The 22938-nt window shown below is 42.3% G+C and overlaps 1 protein-coding gene across 1 annotated transcript in view; it reads right to left on the bottom strand.

Annotated features, from left to right (window-relative positions):
- Positions 1 to 20393, bottom strand: part of OAZ2 (ornithine decarboxylase antizyme 2) — an 85700-nt gene extending 65307 nt beyond the window's left edge. The window contains 4 exon segments of the mRNA XM_078684537.1: positions 4539 to 4619; positions 4621 to 4696; positions 15338 to 15351; positions 20265 to 20393. Of these exon segments, the coding sequence (XP_078540663.1) occupies positions 4539 to 4619; positions 4621 to 4696; positions 15338 to 15351; positions 20265 to 20393 (300 nt within the window).
- Positions 20394 to 22938: the final 2545 nt, after the last annotated feature.

Below are 22938 nucleotides of genomic sequence, written 5' to 3'. Positions count from 1 at the left end.
AATTCACTGTCCAAGCTGCACAGACACCACAATCGGTGTCAAGGTTACCACATGGAGAGATTTCACAACTACAAAATAGTTCACGTTATAAGGTTATAAGATTAGGTTTAGGCCCTTGTATACCTTGGGAGGTCAGGGGGTTGTTGTTTTTTCCCCATCTAGGTTCATGAAAAACAGTGGTGGCAGTAAAATCCTTTAACTCGTCTGAACCTCTGGATCAATCTCTATTGTACCTTAAAGATTAGTTTGTGAAACTATATATATATATATATATATATATATATATATATATATATATATATATATATATATATATATATATATATTGGAAACATTTTCTCAGTCTGCTTTAGGCATCCATCTGTCTGAAAGAGTTAGTACGATCTCACCCTGAAACCTCAATGACTTCAGTGACTTTGTCATAGGGATACTGGATTTACACATCTGTAAGATGATTTCACCTGTTGGGGAAACCAAGGTTGTAGTGTTAAAAACGTAGATAGCCCCCCTGGCCTTTAAATATTTTGACGACCAAAAAAAAGCTTGAAGAATTCAAAGAATGAATGCAGTAGTCTCACTGAAGTCCAGGGCAGAGCTGCTGATTAACACCGACCATATCCTGCAAAAGCCAATATTCTTCAGCTACACAGTAAATAAGCAGCAAATGTATTTTAAATTTCCAGGTTTTAAAGATCAAAAGACAATGCCATTGCGGTTATTCTAACTAAGAGAATCCTGCATTCAGATAAGATTGGTTACCTGTAGATCTCGGGCTGGAGGTTCTTTATATGAAAGGATTTGTGCAGTAGGTCCTTTCCCTTACTGAAGGCAAAGGCTGCAGTTTGGGCTGTAAGATATCAAGTCACTGGTTCAAGCTCGTTTTGTATTTGGCATATAAAGACTTGGAAGTGAGAAGCACGCAATTGGGTTCGCCCATGTGAAAGGAACCTTTTCAATCCTGCCTGTTTTTACAGCCACGACTGTGAAGGGGGTATACTCACAAGGCCTATCTAAGCCCTGCATTGCTCCACCCCATAAAAATATGCATTATTGTTCAGGCTTAACAGGCTCACTTCCCTCCATTTCAACATAAGATCTTTGTATCTGCTTCACACCTTACTCTTGAGAATCATAAATAGAACTGCAGAAGCAGAATTCTCAGGGAGTATTTCACACTAAAAGAGACTGAACGCATGTTGTGATCTATTGAGCCAACACAATTCAAAAAGGAATCAGAAAGTGTTCTTAAGAAATTGCCTGCAAATAGAATTAGCCACGGAGTGGACATTATCTGCAAAGTCCCAAGACTAAACTTGCCATTGTGTCACAGCAGATGTGGAAGAATGCTTCACTATTTGGTGACCCACAACTGAGGGGGCAGGTTCTGCAAGGAAGTAGAGGTACCTTGACACAATCAAATCTACGGGCCTCAGAACACAATTATACTTAAGAAAGGGAGGACTAGCAGGCTGAGAGGGCCAAAATCCTGAATTAGATCGTGAGCGTTAATCTGACAGGGAAGAGATGAGAGTGGAAGTGGTGGCAGTCTCTCGCAGGACAGAGGGACTTTAAAAGTAAAATATATGGTCAAAATTGTCTTCACTATCGACCGACTTTAAATGCAAATTTTATTTTAAATAATGTTAATACATAGGAGGACCAAGCTCAACCCTTGTTTTCCAGGAGGTAAACTCTTCAAAATGGTTGGGGCATCTGCGGATTCAAAGGAAATAAAGCAAAAGTTTGCTTATCTTCTCATGACACTTTTCTATCTTCAGCTTTTTGTGCTGATTTAACTGATGAGGAAAGACCCGATCCAGGATAACCATGGATTCATGGCACCAATAGGACTAACAGGCGCACACAGGGCAGACTCCTTTAGGTGCAGTCTTGGATGTTGATGGAAAGGCGTGTAGGGTGAGAGTCAGGGACGAGACGCAGATACAAAGTGCAGCAGGACGATGTAGATGTGAGGGGCCCATGAGACTTGGAATGTAACACTGTTACATCAATTTTCTGTCCATCACCCTGTTCAAGAATCCCAAACACAGGGAAGGGAAAACAGTATCGCAAGCATGTCTGACTCTGACCTACATTTAACTATAAAAAGTAAAGAGACAGCAGCGATATTTGGAACCTATTCACTGATCGAAACACAGCATTTAAAATATGGAGAGGAGGTCTTTAGACCACATGAAACTGCATTTGCATCCTTGTCCAGTTACCGACACAAAAGTGTTAACACGAGAGTTTATTCAGCAGTCATTGCAAGAAAAGGCATGATTTGTTACTCACACCTTCAACAGGTGAAACTGTCAAAACTGTAAACAAGGCAGATCTCACCTTCAAGAGGTTTCATCCTGCTAAGAAATAGAAGGCATAAAGAGGAATACATTTGTTTGCCAGAATGATTGGTCTAGGCCTAGAAATAATCTGCTATGGCAACTGATTTTCCGCCGTTGCTAAATGTTAGTCCAACCTACGCAGACTATGCTCACTGATGCGTCAAGTTTAGTTGGAACATAGCCTTCTGTTGATTGTCCCGTTCTAGAGCGGTAAATAAAAGAAACAGCACTTCTAGATAAACGCGAAGAGGAAATAAAGAAATAGTGATTTTTTTGCAAGAGAAACTTTATAAGACAATGGAAGTGCAAACTGTTTCATGGACGTTGGGAAATTATAGAAAGTTCTAGACTCACACATAAGGGATGGGATCTATATAAACACTTGTGTACTGCCATCCTGAACAAGTTGACAGGAAATTGCTCTCCTTCCCGTAATTCCTCTTTTCCCTACATTACTTGATTTAGTAGAAGGCATCCTGTAGCCAGGGCTCATGTTGGCTGGGAAAACAGCAATAACGTTTGTGCTACGTCCGTAATATCGCCTCTGAAACAAGCACTGGCAAAAACAAGGTCGGGTGTAACATGCTAATGCATGCAACCAATGTTTCTGCAGGCATGTATTTGCATATTTTAGCACATTAAGGGCAGCTCTTTGGCTCACATGGCGGCATGATGGCAAGCTCAAAGAAAGTGTGCAGGGATGTAGCACCCTCACTCACACCCCCTCATCTATCAGCACCAGCAAATGGGAATTGTGGGGTCCATGAAAATCTACACTTGAGAAGAGTGGCATAGCAGGTAACAGGCTACATAGGTGGAGCACGAAAGAAGAAATGATAGAGACTGCAATGTCTCTTCATACGAGCAAACAGCTGCAAATGGCACCCAGAGCTCGCTACAATTATATGGATAAACAGTAGCCATCTTAGGATGGGGTTTTCTTCATCTTAAAATGCATTTTTCCATTGAAGGTAGTCACCATTCATTCTTAGAACTGTACATAATTAGCATCTCCAGGATCCGTGGAGAAAGGCAGCATGTGACTGGTGACTCAACTCTGCTACCTGAAAACAAATCACAGTGATAGAGCTCAGGTTGGGTGGTGTACTGCAGACACTGCCCATCTCAGTATCCTTTGTTAGGGCCATGGAGTTGCTCAGCTCTGGTGCCGGAGATCGAGTACTTTGCAAAATGAGTGAATGAATAGGTTTGCGAGATTAATTAAATCAATACAAATCTTTAATTAATGCAATCGTGATTTAACTTTGTATAGTACCGCATACAGTAAAAAAAAAAAAAAAAAAAAAAAAGTTCCATATTTCAAAAATGATTATAAACCTTTACAGAGGGCCCATTGTGGATCTCTCGTACAGAATGTTAGTGGAACACATGCAAGTAAAACCTTTCATGCGAGATTATGATTAGAATCGCACCGTGCACAGCAGAACAACCACCAGCAGCGCAAATAGATGTGCAAGTAAATGGTACGTAGTATGCCATGTAAGGCTGCTCTCTTTTGGCAGCTTTTTGTAGCAAACCTTACATGTGTGATTAAAAATTATAAAAGCATTGTGTTAAACAGTTCTATTAAAAGAACAAGAAACAGCCAGCGTCTTGCAACCTTGTGTAAGAGGGGAGGTCAAAGTACAAGGGCAGATTGCGATTGAAATCAAAGAGTGTCGACTAGAGATTAAAACCATGTGCAAATAAGCAGAGTAGAGTACAAAATGTACATGTGTGCATTAGTACCATAGGTTGACACTAAATGCTAAGGGTACATCAAACAAGCAATGGCTGACCCACAACCCTCTCTGGGCCTCGGGTGCCCTGTGTAAGAATTCTTCACATGCAATACAATAATGTTGAGAATTGGAGTTTTGTCCAAGAAACTGGGTGCCAACATGCAGATTATGGTGCTTACCCCATCAAAATCTGCATGTATTGGCTATTTACTGCCCTTTTCGCCACAATAAATATTAGGTTGGCCCTGTTTACACCTCAGGAAGAAGCAGATTTCATTGCGCCTGCTACATACTGGATGCAATAAAATCCACCCAAATCATAATTTCAATATATTTATACAGCACCTAATGTAATTTACAATTACTTAGGCGGTCTTAATCGAGATTTCTGTGTTTGGTCCACAAAAGAAAGTGTAATTTTCCGTGATTAATATGCACTTGTTGAGCTTACCTTATATAACACAGCTGGGAGAGCAGGATCCCTGCTGTCCCCTCGCCCACCGGGGATCTTCAACAGTGGGTGAGGGGCATCAGGAGCACCACAGAGGCCCGGGGACGATGTGCCTGCAGCATTGGAGCTGGGGACAGTTACTCAAAGGTGATATACTACTGCAAGACACAAAAAAGAGAAAACAAAGGCAAGTTAGTGCACCGCCCTGGTCTGTTCCTCCAGCAACGCAATTTGCAGTATATTTTTGGAAGACAGCAGAGTGTAAAAAAGGTTCTCCAGTGCCCCCCAGCAGAAGGCTAGAAGCACATGAGGAGGACGGAACATGTTTTCAAATAAACATCTAGAAATAGACGTCTCCCTGACTGCGCGCTACCCCAACATGCCCTCAGGACTGGGTTTCTCCTTTCAGCGCGACGTGGTGAAGAGGAGCGCTCGTTACGGAGGGACGGGGCGAGCTGTTCACTCGCACTGGCTTGGATGTGTGAAAGAGGAAGGTCTCTGCCTAAGAATGCGTTCCTGAAACCTGAATCTCCGCTCGTCACGCGGAGCTGTCTGGCACGTAGGGAAAGTGCGCAGCTTCCGGTTTCAGTGAAGTCCGCATGGAGGATGTGGAAAGGAACACAAACAGAACGCTGCAGCCTGCACGCGCCTCAACGCCAAGGCCGCGGCCTGCACACAGCGTGTAGCGGAGAACAAGCTGGAAAGGTGGGGCCGCGATATTACACATGAAAAAAAACTGAGCAAGCCCAAATTGGGGTCAAACACAAGGCTGAACCTGAGCGTCATATATTGGAGTAAATGCGGAACACGGCTGAGCTTTATGGTTTGCGTTATCTGGTTCGTGACCATTTACGTGTAAAAGATGAGCAGGGTGCAATACATTTAATGGAAGAGTGACAGCACTTGTCAGTAACAAACAGGTAGGTACTCTGGGACTGCGAGTACCTGCTCTTCTGGGTTTTCATTTAAAGCACTGGGCTCGAGTTTGCTAATAGCAAGGAACGATACGTGTTTAATTCGCAGGTGTGTAGAGACTGACAGATGGGAGGGGCGTAAAGAGAAAGAAATGATCGCAGTGGGAGAGTGTCAGAGTGCCATGCTGAGTGGTTGGGGTGAGGGGTGCCAGGGACAGAGCATCGTGGTGGTGCAGGACAGTTTGGCCAAGAGCTTCATGAGAGCACCCCGTGAGTTAGTGCAAAGGTGGTACAGCTGAAGGGGGAAGCAACATGGAGCCACAGGAGGGCAGAGAGAAATAGTGGGGAACCACTGAAGTCTCCAACCAGTTGCCTGGCTCTGTCCTCTTCTATTGTATTATGTGGCCTTCTTCTACCCAGGCCAGCACTCACTCCCTGTACCAGGCAGTAGTAGGTCATGTGCGACTGTTTATTTCGTTTTTGCAGATAAGAGTGAACCCCCATGGAGGTCCGTGAAGGTGCTTAGAGAGGAACATTATTTTTAGTGGTTTTTCAAACCGTTCCTCTCTGAAAACTTTCAAAGCAAAGACTTCAAGAGGGACTATCTGTACTGCCGCCTCAACTACCCGCCCTCAGTAAGTAAATGAAAAACACAAATGGCGCTCAGGGTTTGACTTCAATGTGAAAACCTGTCTGCACCAAGCTCAACACTACACTTGTTTTGATGCAAAGATCGGTGTCACCCAAACCTTTTGCTTTGCTAATCAAAGTAAAACCACACACACACACTTTATGGTTTAGGCAGTTTACCAAAAATGAAACACAAACATGGCATTTGATGTAAAAGAGGAGAGAAACAAATCACCATTTGGCTAATTTGCACAGTATGAATCTCAACGTTTGGGATTAATCCTGTTTTCCCCACTTAGAGTAGTCAAGTAGGATCACACTATTTCTTTGTCTCGGTGTGTTTCCTTTTCCTTCATCACAACAGAAAATCTTGAAATATACTGTTGACCCATCTCTAATAACCTGTAAGATAACGCTAGACCACATGACATGACACCGAATTAGCCGATGGGTTTAATAAAAAAGAAAAAAACTAGCACTTATAATAAATGCCAGTCAATACAGTGATATAATCAAATGGAAGAATCACTTTTATTTAACCTACTGAATTATCTTGATCATAATTTTAAATTAAGTTGGTCGTATGATTCACATGCCGAAATATATGAAAACCCTGAAGGGAACAAGGAAAAAAGCCAATGTAGCAAATGTTTTCCATAGAAATGGAAAGGTGTGCAGGAAAGTGGGTTTCATTCTAAAACTAGCATGAACAAAATACTTTTTGTGCTTATATCACTATCTCGAGCTTTCCGGAACAGGCAGAGTTATACATTTCTAGGTGAGAGTCATTATTTCCTATTTTTGCAGTTTTTAACTACTGGCAGTTTGGGGGGAGATGAGGTATAAATCACATGGGTAAACCCAGAAATCTTAACATTTCTGAAAAGACCGCATTCTAAAAACAGCAAGGGGTCATTTTTATAGATTAGTGTCTTTGGGTGCACCATGAACAATCACTGAAATCAACAAACATTGAAATTAAGTAGGTAAAAAATACTAGGGGACAATATTTAGAGCCATCGAATGAGCTACAGCTTATTTTTTTCCCCATTATGTACTAACCAAGCACCAATGTAGAAGGTAAAATCTAAAGAATGAAAAATAGACACGTTGGAAATCAATGCATTCTTTTAAATGTCCTCAAGAATCGGAGATATAGTGCTTACTTGTACAGCTCTGAATCCGAGTTACAGGTAATATAGCGAATGTCACTGTGTTTGATTGAAACGTGCTTCTTAAACGTTCTTTCATTTGAAAGCCAAAAATATATTTAAATTCAAACTGATAACAAGTGTTCAATTTACTATTCTATATTCTAATTGACCTGGATTAAAACGGTGCCCAATTTATGAGGGTGATTTTATCACACCCGACATGAAAGGCCCTCTACCTGAAACCCTCAACATTTTTCCATAGAATGCAAATTCTCGCATTTGTGATGGGGATGACTGCAGTATCCGGGTCATTGTCCCCGAAGACAGAATACAGACTGTGGTTCGGGGTGGGGGAGGCGGCTATGGGTAGATGTCAGGACAGACCACTCAACCCCATTTTTTTTCCCAATAGGGCCAGAATTATTTATCAGATGCAAGGCTCCAATTTGCACCATGCCACAGCCCCCCTAATTAGGTGCGCCCTGGTGCAGATAAAAAAAACAAAAACAGACGCTGTTCTTAGACTGGGCCACGGGTTGAAACCACTGCTTCATCTTTCACTGGAAGCCTCTTTGACAAGGGTGATAGACAAGGGTGGTAGTGGGATATATGTGCACAGATACAGGAAATGCAGCCTAAACGTCAGGACGGGCCAACTGCCACCCAATTATTATTATTATTTTTTTTTTAAAGTGCTTTCTCTGGTGATTGATGGACACCTGGAGTGGGCATAATGACTAAAGGATACTCTAGCTGCCTCCCTCAGAAGGGGCAGAAAGGCTGTTTTGGCACTAGGGATGTGGAATGCAGAGTGATGTCTGGTGAGGGCACCGCCACCCTATTCTTTTTTTGAAAATAGCCCATTCCCTAGGGACTAGTGGGCTTTCTGCCTCCCTTTCTCGGGATGGGCAGATTGGGGGTAAACCCTCCGACATGCCCTCATCCGAGGGGGCAGAAAGACTGAAAATGTCATCTTGAGAGGAAGGGGTCAATTGGGTATGCTGACCCCTTCAGCATACCAAATGGGAGGGGTGTTTCCCTCCTCATTTGAAGACATTCCTCTGTGGAGATCCCTCCATTAGCGAGGGGTACCGTTGGAATGGAGAGATCTGTGCTCAGGAGGCTGAGGTATGTAGAGATGGACTAAAAAACAGCTGAAGCTTTTAGGGCTCCAGCTACCTTCAGTTTTTGGGATGTCAGCGCACATTTAATAAAAAAAAAAAGACATGTTTAAAAAGAGAAAGAAAGAAACTCAGGCTGCAAGAGAAGCTCTTCTCCTATTGCCTGCTGAGAGTACCCGAGAGATTTCCTGCCCCCACTGTGGGGATTTGAAACAAACAAACAAAACAATGCGAGACCTAAATGCTCATGGCCTGGATAAACACATAAAAAGGAAAACCATCAAATCAGGAGCCAAGAGGTGAGTGGCAACAAAGCAATCCAATCAAAAAGATATCCTCTTTGTAGAGGGTAAAGAGGAGGAAGGAGAAGTTAATATCGCACCTTTTGCAGAAGAACAGTGATAGAAAAAGAAAGGGACCCAAAAAAGGCAATAACCAGAGGCCACAAATGGATTTCCCAAAAGAAGGCATACATAAGTGGTTGAAGGCCAGACACCAACCAATAACTAGCGTTTAGACTTTTTGCTTAGTGTCAATGAGGTATGTTCCTTACTGCAGTATGTCAAGAGTGGCCCAAAGATATGCATGTAATATTCTGAAAAATTCTAAAAGTTTAGGAGGGGATGGGGGGGGGGGGGGTAGGGATCTGGAAAGAGGTTACAGTGTGGCAAAAACAGTCTGCCTTTACTTTCAAGAGGGTCTTGTGATGCTCATCATTCAAAAACCTCAAACTTTCAATGCACAAAACGGGTAAAACAATATAAAAAGCAGATGAGAATGCAGACCTGGTGCCACAGCTTCAAATTCCCTGATCATCTCTAGGCAAGAATGAAGTGAAGAAGGAATACATATGGGAACTCAACTGATTGAAATAGGAACACAGAAAAGATGCTATGTTGAACAAGCATTGGCATAGCCAATAGGTTTCGCCTTTCGGACTGTATAAGTGTTTATCCATGCAACAGTTAATGTTGCAGTAAGGATAATGTGCTGCATAACGAAATACTTATAAGGTCCCAAAGGCGAGAGCTATTGGCAATGCCAATGCTACTTTCCCCTTTGATATTAGCGGTGCCCTCAGCAAAATGTTCGAGGCAGCAGATAACCATGGTAATGCTTGCTGGTTGGTGCCATCATTCTTTGCCAAATGTTTTCCTACAGATGCCTCATTCGATCTGCCCACAAGGATCCTTACACACCTGACAGGGACACCATTACCAGAAAGAAACGAGAGCAAACATGCTGGTTATCTGGAGCTCCAATTACCAGCCCCAAATCCTTCTGTTGGGATTGCTGCCCCTGTAGAGAACAGCAGGGCCTGCACAAAGTAACCCCCTCCTCCCCTACCCCCCCCCCCCCCCCACACACTGCTCGGTCACCCTACACTCCCTGCTTCAACAAGTAAATTGCCTAATATTCATTAGACTAGACTCAGAAAGTTAAACTTGTTAATGGGGACAGTTCCAGCCGCTTGCTGTCCCATGGGAAAAACGCGGCCGGTGGGTGATGACTTCAAGGGCGGGGACGTGTTCTGTGGAATGAGCCCGCCCTGCTGGGAAAGGCTGCTGTATGAAAGTCGTGTCCTGCTGGGAAAGCAAATAAGCCAGCCCAGAGAGAGCAGAGAAGGCTCCAATTCACAAAGCAGAGTTAGGCTGATAATGACAGTGCTCGGGTTTAACTCCTGCACTTTTATAGCAAGACTGCTTGGGAATAGTGTCTCGTTTTTCAGAACTTCTCGCTCATCTGTCCTCAATTTATTTTAAAGCCTTGCATTTACTGGATGAAGATGCACATTGTATTCTTTATCTATTAATTTGACAGTACACGCAAAAATAACATGTTTAAAGCACATCAAAACAGTATTGTTACCAAATTGGCAATGCGAAGTCCTTACTACAGAAGCTAAAAAGCGCAAAGAGAAAGTGAAAGGAAAGAGAAACAGATAAGAGACCATGGAGAGGAACAAGCAGAAGAAAGAGACAGATGCGCAAGAGGAGTGAAAATAAAGCTGATGAGGAGGGAGTGGGAGAAGGGAGGGGATTCACACGCTGTAAGGCTGTATGAGCCATTACAAAAAGCCAGGTGGCCTGTGCACATTAACTTGCACGTGCCCACAAGCTTGAGGCCAGCCAAAGCCTCTCTAGTAGCACTTTGAAAACCCACTTACTAAAGGTCTGCATGCGCTAGCTCAGGCGAGACATAAAAAGGGTAGGGGCCTATAAAAATCTGAAAGAAATCCATAATGTGCCTCAGTAGTAGGATTTTTTTTACCAAGTGTATTATCCCAATAGGAGATATATATACACCCTGTCAGTAACCCAAAATCACCTGTTCCACACTACAGATCAGTTCATCAGTAAACTATGGCAGAAACCTCTGCCCTCCATTTTGGATATGCTCCGCATGGGTGGGCATCCCACCAAAATCTAACACAATCCATCACAGCACAGGCTCAGAAAAAGTAAAGGAAGTATCATAAACAGTCTGGATAAGATCACAAAAAGTATATACACATTTGCAAAATCAAAATGTTATTTAAAAAAAATCCAGACAGAGACACATGGTGGCAAGACTAGAGTATCAAGCCAGTAATTACAAGGTTGCCAAGCCATACCTTCATCTGTATTTTTCCATTCATTAACTTTCAGAAGTTAATGAGGCAAAAACATAACTGCTCATATCTGGCTTATGGTTTGGCACCTTAAAATGCTATCCTACATAATATTTTTTTACATCTTTTACCTCAAATACATTCTTCGTATCAGGTTACATTTATCACTTATCTTACTCCATGTCAGTAAACAGATATATTTTTTAAATTCATTTCAAACATTTTATAGGTTTATGGAATCCATCTAAAAATTAAGTTAACTCTTCAGATTACCTTACTCCTATTTCAAAGTGATGTATTTACATACAGTAGACCTCTGGCTCACAGAGGCTAGTAGACAAGGTGCCATATTTAGAACTATAAAATACAGCCATTATTTTAAATTGGGAGAAATTTAAAGTGCGGAAAATTGTGCTATATTAGACAAACTGGATAGGGTTCCTCATGTTCTCATTCAGAGGGGGTTATGATGTAGGAATTCAGCTACATCATCACTTTTGGACCAGGGACAAGATTGATGTGAATATGGCTGGTGGCAGTCTGTAATGGAACAGGAAAGCTTAAAAAATAAAAATAAAGATGTCTGGAATGCCACACCGCTAATAGCCAGTGACTGAGAATAAGTCAAGCACTCCGTCCTTTATAGTTTGTACTAAATGAGCCTGGAGTGTAAGGGAGATGAACAGATGGGAATCCTGAGCTCGCTGCGATTCAGAACACAGACCTCATTGGCTACTGTAACAACTGGGTTATTAGCTGCAAACCATGGAAGTCCTACACAGGTAATAAGCCCTAAATTGTCGTTTTATTGACAACCAAGTACCCCATTGTAGCACTTGACTTGTGGTCGCACCACATGATATTTTGCAGTAGTTTGGCTTCATGGTTCAAAGCCATAGGCCACTAACCCATTGGCAGCTGCAGTTTTACTTTGCCCATAGTGACCAGAGCCAACCAAATGAATGCATTTTAGTTGCTTACTGGTGCTATTCCCAAACGCCTTACTATTGCCTGCTCCTCCTTCTCAGATGCCCAAGCACCTACAGCAGTCTTTGCAGATGGCAGAGCTGAGAAACACTACAAAGCTGGGAAACAAATATGTTTCTTTGATGCAAGGCTCTAATCTCTCAAGACGGCAAATAAGATGACTTGGACGATGGAAACTTGCCAATCTAAAGCCAACTAACAAGAGAAGAAGTTAACCAATTACACCTTCACCTTTGTCCAAGCCTTGGCTTCCAGTTCGGGAACAACTCTTGTAGCCTAGCCAGCTTTACAAGGATTACATATATTGACCAGTCACAGTTCAGACACTGGATCTTCAAGGAATTAGACTTCATTTGTTGCAGGTTCTCCTTGTCACTCAAAATGTCAAGTCAACAAATCAGTGTGCTTGGAGTGTTTAAAGCCACCATCTTGGGTAACAAATGCGCATCTCACTAGCCTGGTTATGCCCTGGGATAAATGAGTACTGGGTTAAAATATTTCAGGAACTAAGTATTATCACAGTAACAACCATAGAACCGGCCCCGAAAATGGCACTATTGGGTTATGATTTGGGATTGAAAAATCCATCAGACCTCTGGCGGCTATTGGCCTACTGCTAGCAAAAAGACGGGTGGCTTTTAGATGGAGGACAGGCCCAACCCCAAAAATAGAAGACTGGCACACGGACTTATTGTATTGCAACACGCAGTCAGGGGTTTACAGCAAGCTATTGCCTCCTAAAAGGAGACCTAAAAATGACTTGGGACCGTTCCAAGCGTACCTAATAAGCAAAAGAAAGAGGAGTAGAGAATGGTGAATCCGATGAAGCAGAATAAATGGAGATGGCAATATTGATTGGTACACATTGGCAGGGGGGGGGGTGGGAGGAGCAAGCATTTGTGCATAGGAATACTGTACCTACATTGCGGAACACAATGGTGTAGGTAACCGAAAATAACGAATGTCTTATAAGTATGGGGAAAAGTATGATGAAGCAGCTGTGAATTGTTGAGCCTAATATGAGAAGGAACAAGCATTGGCATAGCCAATAGGTCTAGCCTTTGGGACCTTATAAGTGTTTAGCCATGCAACAGTTGATGTTGATGCACCAAGGATATTGTGCTGCATAACTAAATACTTATAAGGTCCCAAAAGCGAGACCTATTGGCTATGCCAATGCTTGTTTGACTGATGGTGTGGAAACATTTTATTTTTTACTGTCTACTACCTGGGTAAGTTCATCTAATTTAAAGATGTATTTGCTATTCACCATGTTTCTTATAGTAGGCCACACAGCAAGCTTAGGTTTGCAAGGGATCATGAATTTATAGGACTTCAGAGAAGTGTCCAGCGGTATGAAAGGATATTTGAACCTGACCAAAAGCTAACTTGGCTTCGGTTTCCTACAGATAATGTGCACGAAGGTAGCATGAGTAATGTGTGCGCAAGAACAAAGTAAAGGGGCGGCTGTATGTGCTCCTGAACATTTGGTTACATATTAAAAGGAAATACCTTCAAGAGGTAGAGGGATGAGAAGAAATAAGTGATGTACAACATTTAGGGATATCACTTTGCAATTTAACATTCTCCAAATAATCTTTGTCACAAGGCTTTGTGCCCCTGGTCCTCCACCTCTAAGCCAGGCTTTGAGTGTTCATCTAATACACCTGGTGGAAGGGGAGCCAGGCGGAGCGATCCCACACATTCTGGATATGCGTCACTGGAACAGCTCTCTTGTCCCTGCGCGTGGAAAAGCTTCAAGGAGATTAAGTTCTCCAGCTAAGAGCCCGGTTTACCCACGTGCTCGCTCGGGCGGTACAAAAGGGCACGTCTTCAGGTGCCTTTGGCAGCATCAATCTTTTGAAATTCAACAACAATAAGCTCCTAATGCATTGAGGATTACGTCGTGATAAAACGCAGCCCTCCTCCATGCTGATTGGTGGGTTTTAGTGGAATTCATAGCACGAAGAGGCACTTTTAGGTGAGGCTGGAATTAAATGCATGACACCTCATTCAGAAAAACTGATATTTAGATAGATACAATACCGGTTTTAAATCGAAAAACAGACAAGAATTTGGCAATGTTTCTACAAAGTGAGGCGCGGCCGGCATGTAATTGTGCCCTGAAGGGATCCGGAACTCTGCGATAGGAATAAACATTTTAGCGCGAGCTTTGAAGTTCTTTGTATGTGTCCTTACCGGGGGAGGGATAGCGGACACTTATTTAAGGGTGAAGCAAGGTTTTGGAAAGATTCAAAAGCAAGATGCGCGAGCAACAAGCCCGGGAGTTATGTGCGCACACCCGCCAAAAAAAAAAAAAAAAAAACACGCAAGTGGTGCGTGCGAAAGAAGGAGGCCAGGGCGCTGAAAGCTGGCAGGTGTGCGTGAATGCAAGCGCTAGGCCTTGTGGCAGCATTTTTAAAAGCCCTAACTAAATGTCTTGCAGAGCTGCGCATGAGGTGGCTCAGACAAGACCTAAAAAGGAGCTATTGATGCTGTAAAGAAGAGCCCTAATGGATAAATGTGCCATGTTATGTCAACTGGGTATGCGAAATGTATTCTTATAGGTTTCAATAAAAAAAAATTTAAAAAACAGCTAAGCAACTCATGCGATCAAGCCACACCCACTCATCTAATTATATGGAACATATTTCCGCAAGGCTGACGAGATTTGGCCGCAACATCTCCAGTCCCTTGGTGAGAATCCTGGTTTGCATTGTGAAGGTGACAGACTAATACCTTTTACTTTACTATATAAACAGTACAATGATGGTTTACTACATGTGCCACCCAATTGGTCATTTTTGGCACTAGGAGTCTACTCCTATTTCGAAAAGCGTTCTATGTACGATGTTTTATGAGACAATAACTGATCCAACCGCATTATAGTAAAACATACACTTTTTCCCCAACAAGAAAAGTATTTATGAAATGGTGTATTACAATAACAATAAAGAATACATCATTTTTTACTGGATACTCCAGCAGATAATATTACATCACCTCCCTTTTTCTAATGGGTTTAAAACTGGCTAGAACATGAAAAAAGAATAAGTTTTGTTAAAATAAAAAAGCATGCCAGGGAAATATTGCATTACTCCTTTTATGCAAGTGTGTTGAGTCTGCTTGCCGACAATGGTCTAGAGTAACTTTAATTTCTCATTTTTTTTTTTTTTAAATAGTTTGCTTATTTTATATTTCTGTGTTGAACTTCCACTTTCAAAACAATGCAAAGGGAGAATGTGGTTTAATGAAAAACATCCGGGCTGCACTGCTACAAACTGACACCAATGGAAGTTTAAGGACTAATTACAATACCAAAATGAAGGAATTGTTCCTAGTCTATTAATCCTACATGGATCACGAAAAGCACAGTACTTACTCGATGTAATAAGACTGACATTGAAAACAGAAAACATGTTACACATTTTGATTATGGAACAACCAGCCATAAAGTAAAGCTATCCCTTGGAAGTATACATGATAGGGGTTTGCAAGAAAGCCTTTCGAGCAGTGCTTAATTCATAAAAGAATAAGTGCTGGGGCTAAAGTTCTCCTCAGTAGCCTGAGGCTGGCGATACTGTAGCTTGGTGGCCAAATACCAAGGCTGCATACTCCTGATTCCATCTCATGCCTCTTTAATACCCCACCTTTTGCCTTCTCTCACTCTTGCAGGTTCTTGCTTGCTCCTTTTTGTCACGTTGGTTTGTCTTTCTCCCCCCCTCAACACTGGTGGTCATTTCTTGGCAAAAATCTAAGGGGGGAAATAAGTGCCAGTTCCAAGAAATGAGTGGGCCACATCTGCGACCACGGGAGACACATAAGCACCGTTCTAGGCTGGACAGAAGACTGTGGCGAAGCGATCCAGTCAAGAACCTCGGCTTGGAGAATCAGCCCACCTGATAAATTCCTTGCAGTCCAGCATTTGGGTAGGAGAGCTCACGTCTGGACTGATGGACTCAACACCAGATTCCCTTGAAATGCTCCACCCAATCTGCCCTAGTGGAGCAGAATCCCTTAAACGCCTATAGATTGCCAAACATCTTTCCTATTCATTGAACAGGGACACAAGACAAAGGAGCATATTCGAGCATCTTGGGGTAGTAGGTAAGAGCATAAGGCAACTCTGAGCACTGTAATCCTACCCCAGGTCCACAAACAGAATACAATTAAGAGGAGATATAATTAAGAAGCCACAGCACTTTTGAGGGCAAATAGGAATATCCAACCCCCTATACCTCATTTGGAAGCCAGAGGCACCGAAACTATGAGGGAGGTTTATTCCCCCACACAGTAGAAATGCACATTCGGCTGGTATGCTGTTCTAAAGTACATTGTTGCCCTGGCATCTCGGAGACTCATTTCATCAATGTCTGAAAGATGAAAGGTTCAGCTTGCCCCAGTGGAGTTTGAAACTGTTACATGCAGATTGTATATGTATGCTGCCGCGGCCCCCTTATCACAAGGAGAAGTAAATTTTGTCTTTTTCAGTGTAATGACTTAAACAGACATCTACTCATAGTTTAAGTTCTATCTTTACTATGTTACCACTTTATGACAATATAGTTTTATGGGCAAGTACTTACCTCTCACCACATCCTAGCACAAGATCTATGACAGTTCTCCCTCAATAAGATGGTCAAAACTGAAGCTAAGGGGGCACTATTAAGTAAAAGAGCAACGATTTATAAAAATAAAAAAACCCTTTAGTCTAAGTTGATCGTGCTTTGCTTTCGCTACAGCAATAAAGACTTCCAAGTGTAGGGACGGATCACATTATGTAATAAAAAATAAAATACCGGTCCTGGGTGTGCTTACACTCACGCCACTCCACACAGGACAGACAGAATACTACATTTAAAATACACGCTGATGCATTTTAAATATTTGGCGAACTGATTTTGCAGCCTAGAGGACCAGTATTTTACATGTGCATTTTAAACCAGAGTTTAGATTTATTTACATTTGTGGACCCACAGGGAAGACCATTTTCTTTACAGGATATCCTCAAATCAAACATTCCAATTACGTTAATTGATACAAATATTTTTAGGTCTCGCCTACAGCTTTTAGCAGCCTGTTGTGGGCAATGCAAGATTTACAGAGGACTTTAGGCCTGCCCATTGCTACTATTGGCTGGCTGAATAGTCACTCTTAATAGTTTGGCTTATAGGTTTCTACTGCACACGGCTTGCACAATCCCTTAGAATTTAAAATAAAAAAAAGATTTAAAAAAAAATTCTGAAAATGGGGCTTAAAGCCTCCCAATACATCTGTACTTACCATTTGTTAATTCCAACGTTGCACTAATTTGCGTGGTCCTAACTGGTGACTGGTGAGCACTTTGTCTGCTTTCACTTTCCAGGCATCCTGCTTGGCTTTGCTGTTCCATGCCATGACATGGAGATTGGCCGGAGTACAGCTGCCGGGTCACTGCCCATTGGCTAATGGCCAGTGTCCTTCCACTGGCTACGCACTTAGGAGATACTTTCTATTTCATTTGTCTTCGGTCACTCCATATGAGTGTGTCTGCAGTCAGTCGTCTCTCCTTCCCCCGCTTGTTAACCCACCACCCCTTGCGGTTTTGAACAAACCCTTGCTTTTAACCCACCACGTCCTCCGCCCTGCGCTCATTTTACCCATCCCCCTGCTTCAGCCATCTCCCATGCCCACTATTTACATTGCATGTAGACACTTATTCTGAGCAGGTTTTTTTCCTATTACACACTGGGAGGAATTGAGTGATTTGCCCAGGATATTGAGCTGACGCCGAGACACGATCCCGCTACAGCAAGTCCAAGGAGGAGGCATGAATAAGAAACACCCAAAAAAGAAGGTGGTTAGCTTTCTTTTAATACCTTTTCCATGTGTATTATGTCCGTTCCCACCCCAAAATTGTTACATTTACCTGCATCTACCTCGCTGGTTTGTACTGGACTGTGACTGAGCCCGAGGACCAGGTTCCCACAACTACTGTGCCTTTTAATCCGGTCACTTAAAATAAATGTATTATTCTGTATGCATTTTGTGGCAGTTTGTGTTTACGCATTGCTTCTGGCTACTGCGTTATCTGTATGAAACACTAATTTATTTTGCTCTTTTGGATAACCATTTCCTATATTTAATGTTGAGAGATTAAATACATTACATTTTAACCCACCACTGGCGGTAAGCATAGTCTGTCTTGAGAAACTTTACTGAGTTATACAAATGATAATTGCCTAAACCATCTTTAGGATTGCACAGCACATTTTGATATGTTTATTTATTATATTGGCATTTTTTTTTAAATTCAAATCTTTTTTTATTTAGGATACAAAAGACACAAAATTATAAAATACAATACAAAATACAAAATACAAGGGGTAGACATACACTAAATGGATCACAATGGAAATACAGTCAATAATGCATGGAAGAGTACAGGTAATATAATTGAGGAAGGTGCCAAGGAATCAGTGAGATATCATACTTGTAATACATATACATAAAGGTTGTACAAGTAATATTCAGATGAGAGTATTGGCCAAAACCACCATGCTTCTAGTCTCGATCCCATGGGGTGAACACGACGAAGAGGAGAGAGGGGAGAGAAGGGGAGAGCAAGAGGAGAAGAGAAAGAAAGACCTAGTAGCAGCGGCAGGACTTGAAGAACATAGTTTGTCACTGGGCATCCATTATGCGTTACCGGGAATACCGCCCTGTGTGACAGTGTAGGTTAAGTTTTGGTCGTGGAATATGTTAGTCAATACTCCTAAGGGGGGGTCGTAACAGAGTTTCAATGAGTCGAGGAAACTCCATAGCTTGGTGCGAGGTTTTTGCCAGGGTGATGAGTGCAGAGTGTCATTGTCTGCTCCCCTCAAGGAAGCCAACAATTCCTGCCATTGAGTGAAGGAAACATCAGATGTATTCTTCCACTTGCTCAGAATGATTTTACAAGCCAGTGTGAGCATAAGGTCTAAGAGATGCCTATCATGCTCTCTAGGAACATTTGGGTCAATTGCTCCTAATAAAATGTATGTGAAGTCCCTAGGAGGTCTAAAATGAAAAGTGTGTTGTATGTATGAGAAGATCTTGTCCCAAAACGTTTGGAGCAACGGGCAATGGAAGAACATATGTGCCATATCACCAACGTGTTTTTTACAGTTCCAGCAAAGTGGGTTGTCTAAGAGTTTGAGTTTGAAAAGTTTCTCAGGTGTCAAGTATGATCTGTTTATCAACATGAGTTTGGTCTGGGATAGTATTGGGGATATTTTGTCATAGAAGGGAGTGAGACGGATCTTGTCCCAATCAAAGGCCAGGTTGGAGGAATTTGGTTTGTTTTCCCAATCTCGCTCACATTTCCTGTGTCTTCTCTGAGGTAGAGGCGAAATGAGTTTGTAAATTTTTTACACCATATGACCTTGCAATATTAGGTGAATTAGTCTAATACATAGGGTAGGTTGATGCGGTACGATGGCGCTGGCTGAGATAATGGATTTAAGGCGTAGGAACTTGTAAAAATCAAGTGGATGGAGATCAAATCGCGACTGTAGGACTGCAAAAGGAAGGGGAGAGGTACCATCGTAAATGTCCTGTAATGAATACAACCCTTTTTTAGCCCAATCTTCCCAGTAGAGTAGTCCACCCTTGTCTTTCAGAGACGGATTAAACCAGAACAATGTTAGGTTTGACTTGGAGAACTTTATTTTGGGTTTACAGTGTCTCTCAAGGGTAAGTAGAGCCCGTTTAGTGTTGAGGAAGATGTATTTAGATTGGGCGAAGGCAGAGGCATCCATAGTCATTATAGCGGAAAGTGGCAAATTATTAATGACGGATTTTTCTACGTGAACCCACACCGGAGTGTATCCCTGGTGATCATGGAACCAGTTTGCTCCTTGTTTACATAAGGCCGTCTGGTAGCATCTGAAGTTGGGTAAACCTACACCCCCTTTGTCTTTTGGCAATTGAAGTTTCTTCAGGGAGATCCTCGGTTTCTTTTCCCGACAGATAAAACTATTGAAGAGCTTATATATCTTGTTAAGGAAGTCATCTGAAAGCAACATGGGTAGCATGCTGAATAAATAGTTAACAAGTGGTGTGACCATCATTTTCAAAGTTTCCACTCTGCCCCACCAGGATAGAAACTTTGGGGACCACCCTTCCAGGAGTGACGATATTTTCTTAAATAATGAGGTTTCGTTAATTTTTAGGGTAGTAATCAAGTATTTTTCGGAGTTGATCCCTAGGTATTTAAAACTCTTCTGTAGCCAACAAAGGCCTGTGTCACCCAGGACACTTTTATCACCGATGCAACTAAGTAGCTTTACTTCAGTTTTGTCCTTGTTGAGTTTGTATCCGGACACTTCAGAGAATTCGGCAATGGTGGACATCAGCGCCGGGATTGCCAGGTCCGCCCTTTCGGACACTACCAGGACATCGTCAGCGTATGCCGACATTTTGACCGTGGTATTTTTGAATTCTATGCCTTTAATCCTCTCGTTGTTCCTTAAATAGTAAAGGAAGGGCTCAATTGCCAAAAGAAAGTGTGACGGAGAGAGGGGACAGCCCTGTCTCGTGCCTTGTTGCAAGTTAAAGGAGTCTGAGAGGCATCCACCCGCTCTGACTCGTGCCGAAGGTTTGGAATATAAAGCCATCACCATACGGATGAAGTTCGTATATATGTTAAATTTATGCAGGGTGCCTTCCAAGTAGGCCCAGTCAACCTTATCAAAGGCCTTCTCAGCATCTAGGGTCAGGGTCACGGACACAGTGGGGGATTTGGTCATCTTTGCCCTTTCTAGGATGTGCGCAAGGGTTCGAGTATTATCACTCGAAAGTCTGTTTTTGAGGAACCCTACCTGAGAAGGATGTATCAGTAGGGGCAGGACTGATTGCAAGATCTACGCCATCTACGAAAAGGATTCAATCAAGATTGATGAGTGATATCGGCCTATAATTCTTAGGGGCGGACGGGTCTTTCCCCTCCTTTGGTAGAACCGCTATTATGGCTTCTGCTGGCGTGCCTTGGACTTGGCCACTTGTGTTGAAGTGATCATAAAGTCTTTGAGTGGTTCCGTCACTATGGACGAAAAGCTCTTGTAAAAGGTGGCACTGAACCCGTCTGGGCCCGGGGCTTTCCCAGTCTTGAGGGATTCAACGGCTTGTATATTTTCCATTTCAGAAATTGGACAGTTGAGCGCGATTTGATCTTGGTCTGTGAGAGCCGGAAGTTTACATTTATCAAGGTATGTCCTTAGTTTTGAACTATTGATGTCTTTGTTTTTACTATAAAGGTCATTGTAGTAATCCTTGAATAAGTCGGCAATTTTATTTGGATCCGAGTGGGCTGTTCCTAATTTGTCAACTATGCATTTGATGGATGATTGCTGAAGTTTAAATTTTAAGTACGAGGCAAGGCTTTTTCCCGCTTTGTTAGTATTGCGCAGCCTAAAGTTTTTATGATGTTGAAGCCAGACTCCTGCCCTCTCGCTAATAATTTTGTTATATTCGTATTCTTTGTTCATCAAATCTGTAAGGACTGAGGGGTCCTTAGAGAATATGTGGCGTTTTTCAAGGGCAGATAGCTCTTCTTCTAGCAGTGACAGGGCGGAGTTCGCATCCTTATTCATGGCTGCACGTATTTTGATTATTATCCCTCTAAGTGTCGTTTTAAGAGCTTCCCACCTTGTAAGGTCTGTGGTGTCTTCTTTTTTATTGTGGTAGAGATAGTCAGTGATTGCTGTTTCTATGGAAACCCTGTGTGCCTCCTTTTTCAGTACTGCGTCATTGAATCTCCACAAGGTCCTTCTCTTGCCCATATTGAGCAATGCCAGAGTCATCGTAATGCATGAGTGATCGGATATCACGCGCGCTTCGATGGAGGTGTTTTCAATGTCCCCCTTAGAGTGACCTGAAGTGAGTAAATAATCTATACGTGAGTATGAACCATGTGGCGGAGAGTAAAAGGTATAATCTCTGCCTGTAGGATTCATCAGCCTCCATGAATCAACGAGATTAAAACGAGTGCAGAGATTAAGAAGTGCTTTATGTGAGTTGGTCGGCCTAAATGAACAGCGCGAATCTCTATCAAGCAGGGGATCCATAGGGAGATTTAGGTCACCGCCCAGGATATGTAATGCAATGTCTGGTATTGTATTGATATGGTCGCTAAGTTCCTTCCAAAACTCTTGGTCATCTTTATTGGGGGCATAAACCTTGGTCACATAGAACTCCTTTCCACCCTTTGTTAGCTTAGTAGAGACCCACCTACCCTTAGCGTCTGCGCTATTATGTAAAATATCTATGTTGGCTCGCTTCGCATTAAGAGTGAGGACCCCATTCTTTTTACCTAGGGCGTCCGACCCAATCGCCTCACTATATTGTTTGTTTTTCATAGATTTGAATTGTAGCGAGTCTATTTTAGTCTCTTGGAGCAGTATAATGTCGCCCTTCTGTTTATATAAATAATCAAGGATTTTCCTCTTTTTGATTGGGTGGTTAATTCCCTTGACGTTTAGTGATATTTTTATATTCTGCTTACCGTATTTTCCGGCGTATAAGACGACTTTTTAACCCCTTAAAATGTTCTGGAAAGTCGGGGGTCGTCTTATACGCCGGGTGCCGAATTTGAAGGTATGTTTTCATGCCTTTCTTACATAGCGCAGACTTTACTTTTAGTTCTGCCAGCTTTAATACTCCTGTACTTGACCTCACAGTGCTGAAAGGTTGAACTTCTACTATCAACAACCGTGACAGGGGTGGCGCTCCTCTTCCCCTGAATTGTACTGTTACTTATGACAGATTTTCCATCCAGGGGCTGCTTGCTGTTTTTCCCATCAGGTGTCAGAGCGCTTTACAGTAGGAACAGTATTGATACAAGAGGAAAAATTACAAAGGAACAAATTACAAAAGCAAACGTTAAGTTACATGGATCAAAAGTGACAATAGTTAGCAACCAAAGTACATGAGGTAGCAATCGGTACATTCCTGGAGAAAAAAGTG

Source organism: Lissotriton helveticus, chromosome 3_2 (assembly GCF_964261635.1).
Source record: "Lissotriton helveticus chromosome 3_2, aLisHel1.1, whole genome shotgun sequence".
Taxonomy (NCBI): domain Eukaryota; kingdom Metazoa; phylum Chordata; class Amphibia; order Caudata; family Salamandridae; genus Lissotriton; species Lissotriton helveticus.
The sequence above is the reverse complement of the archived record's forward strand: the minus strand, read 5'-3'. Positions and strand labels throughout refer to the sequence as shown.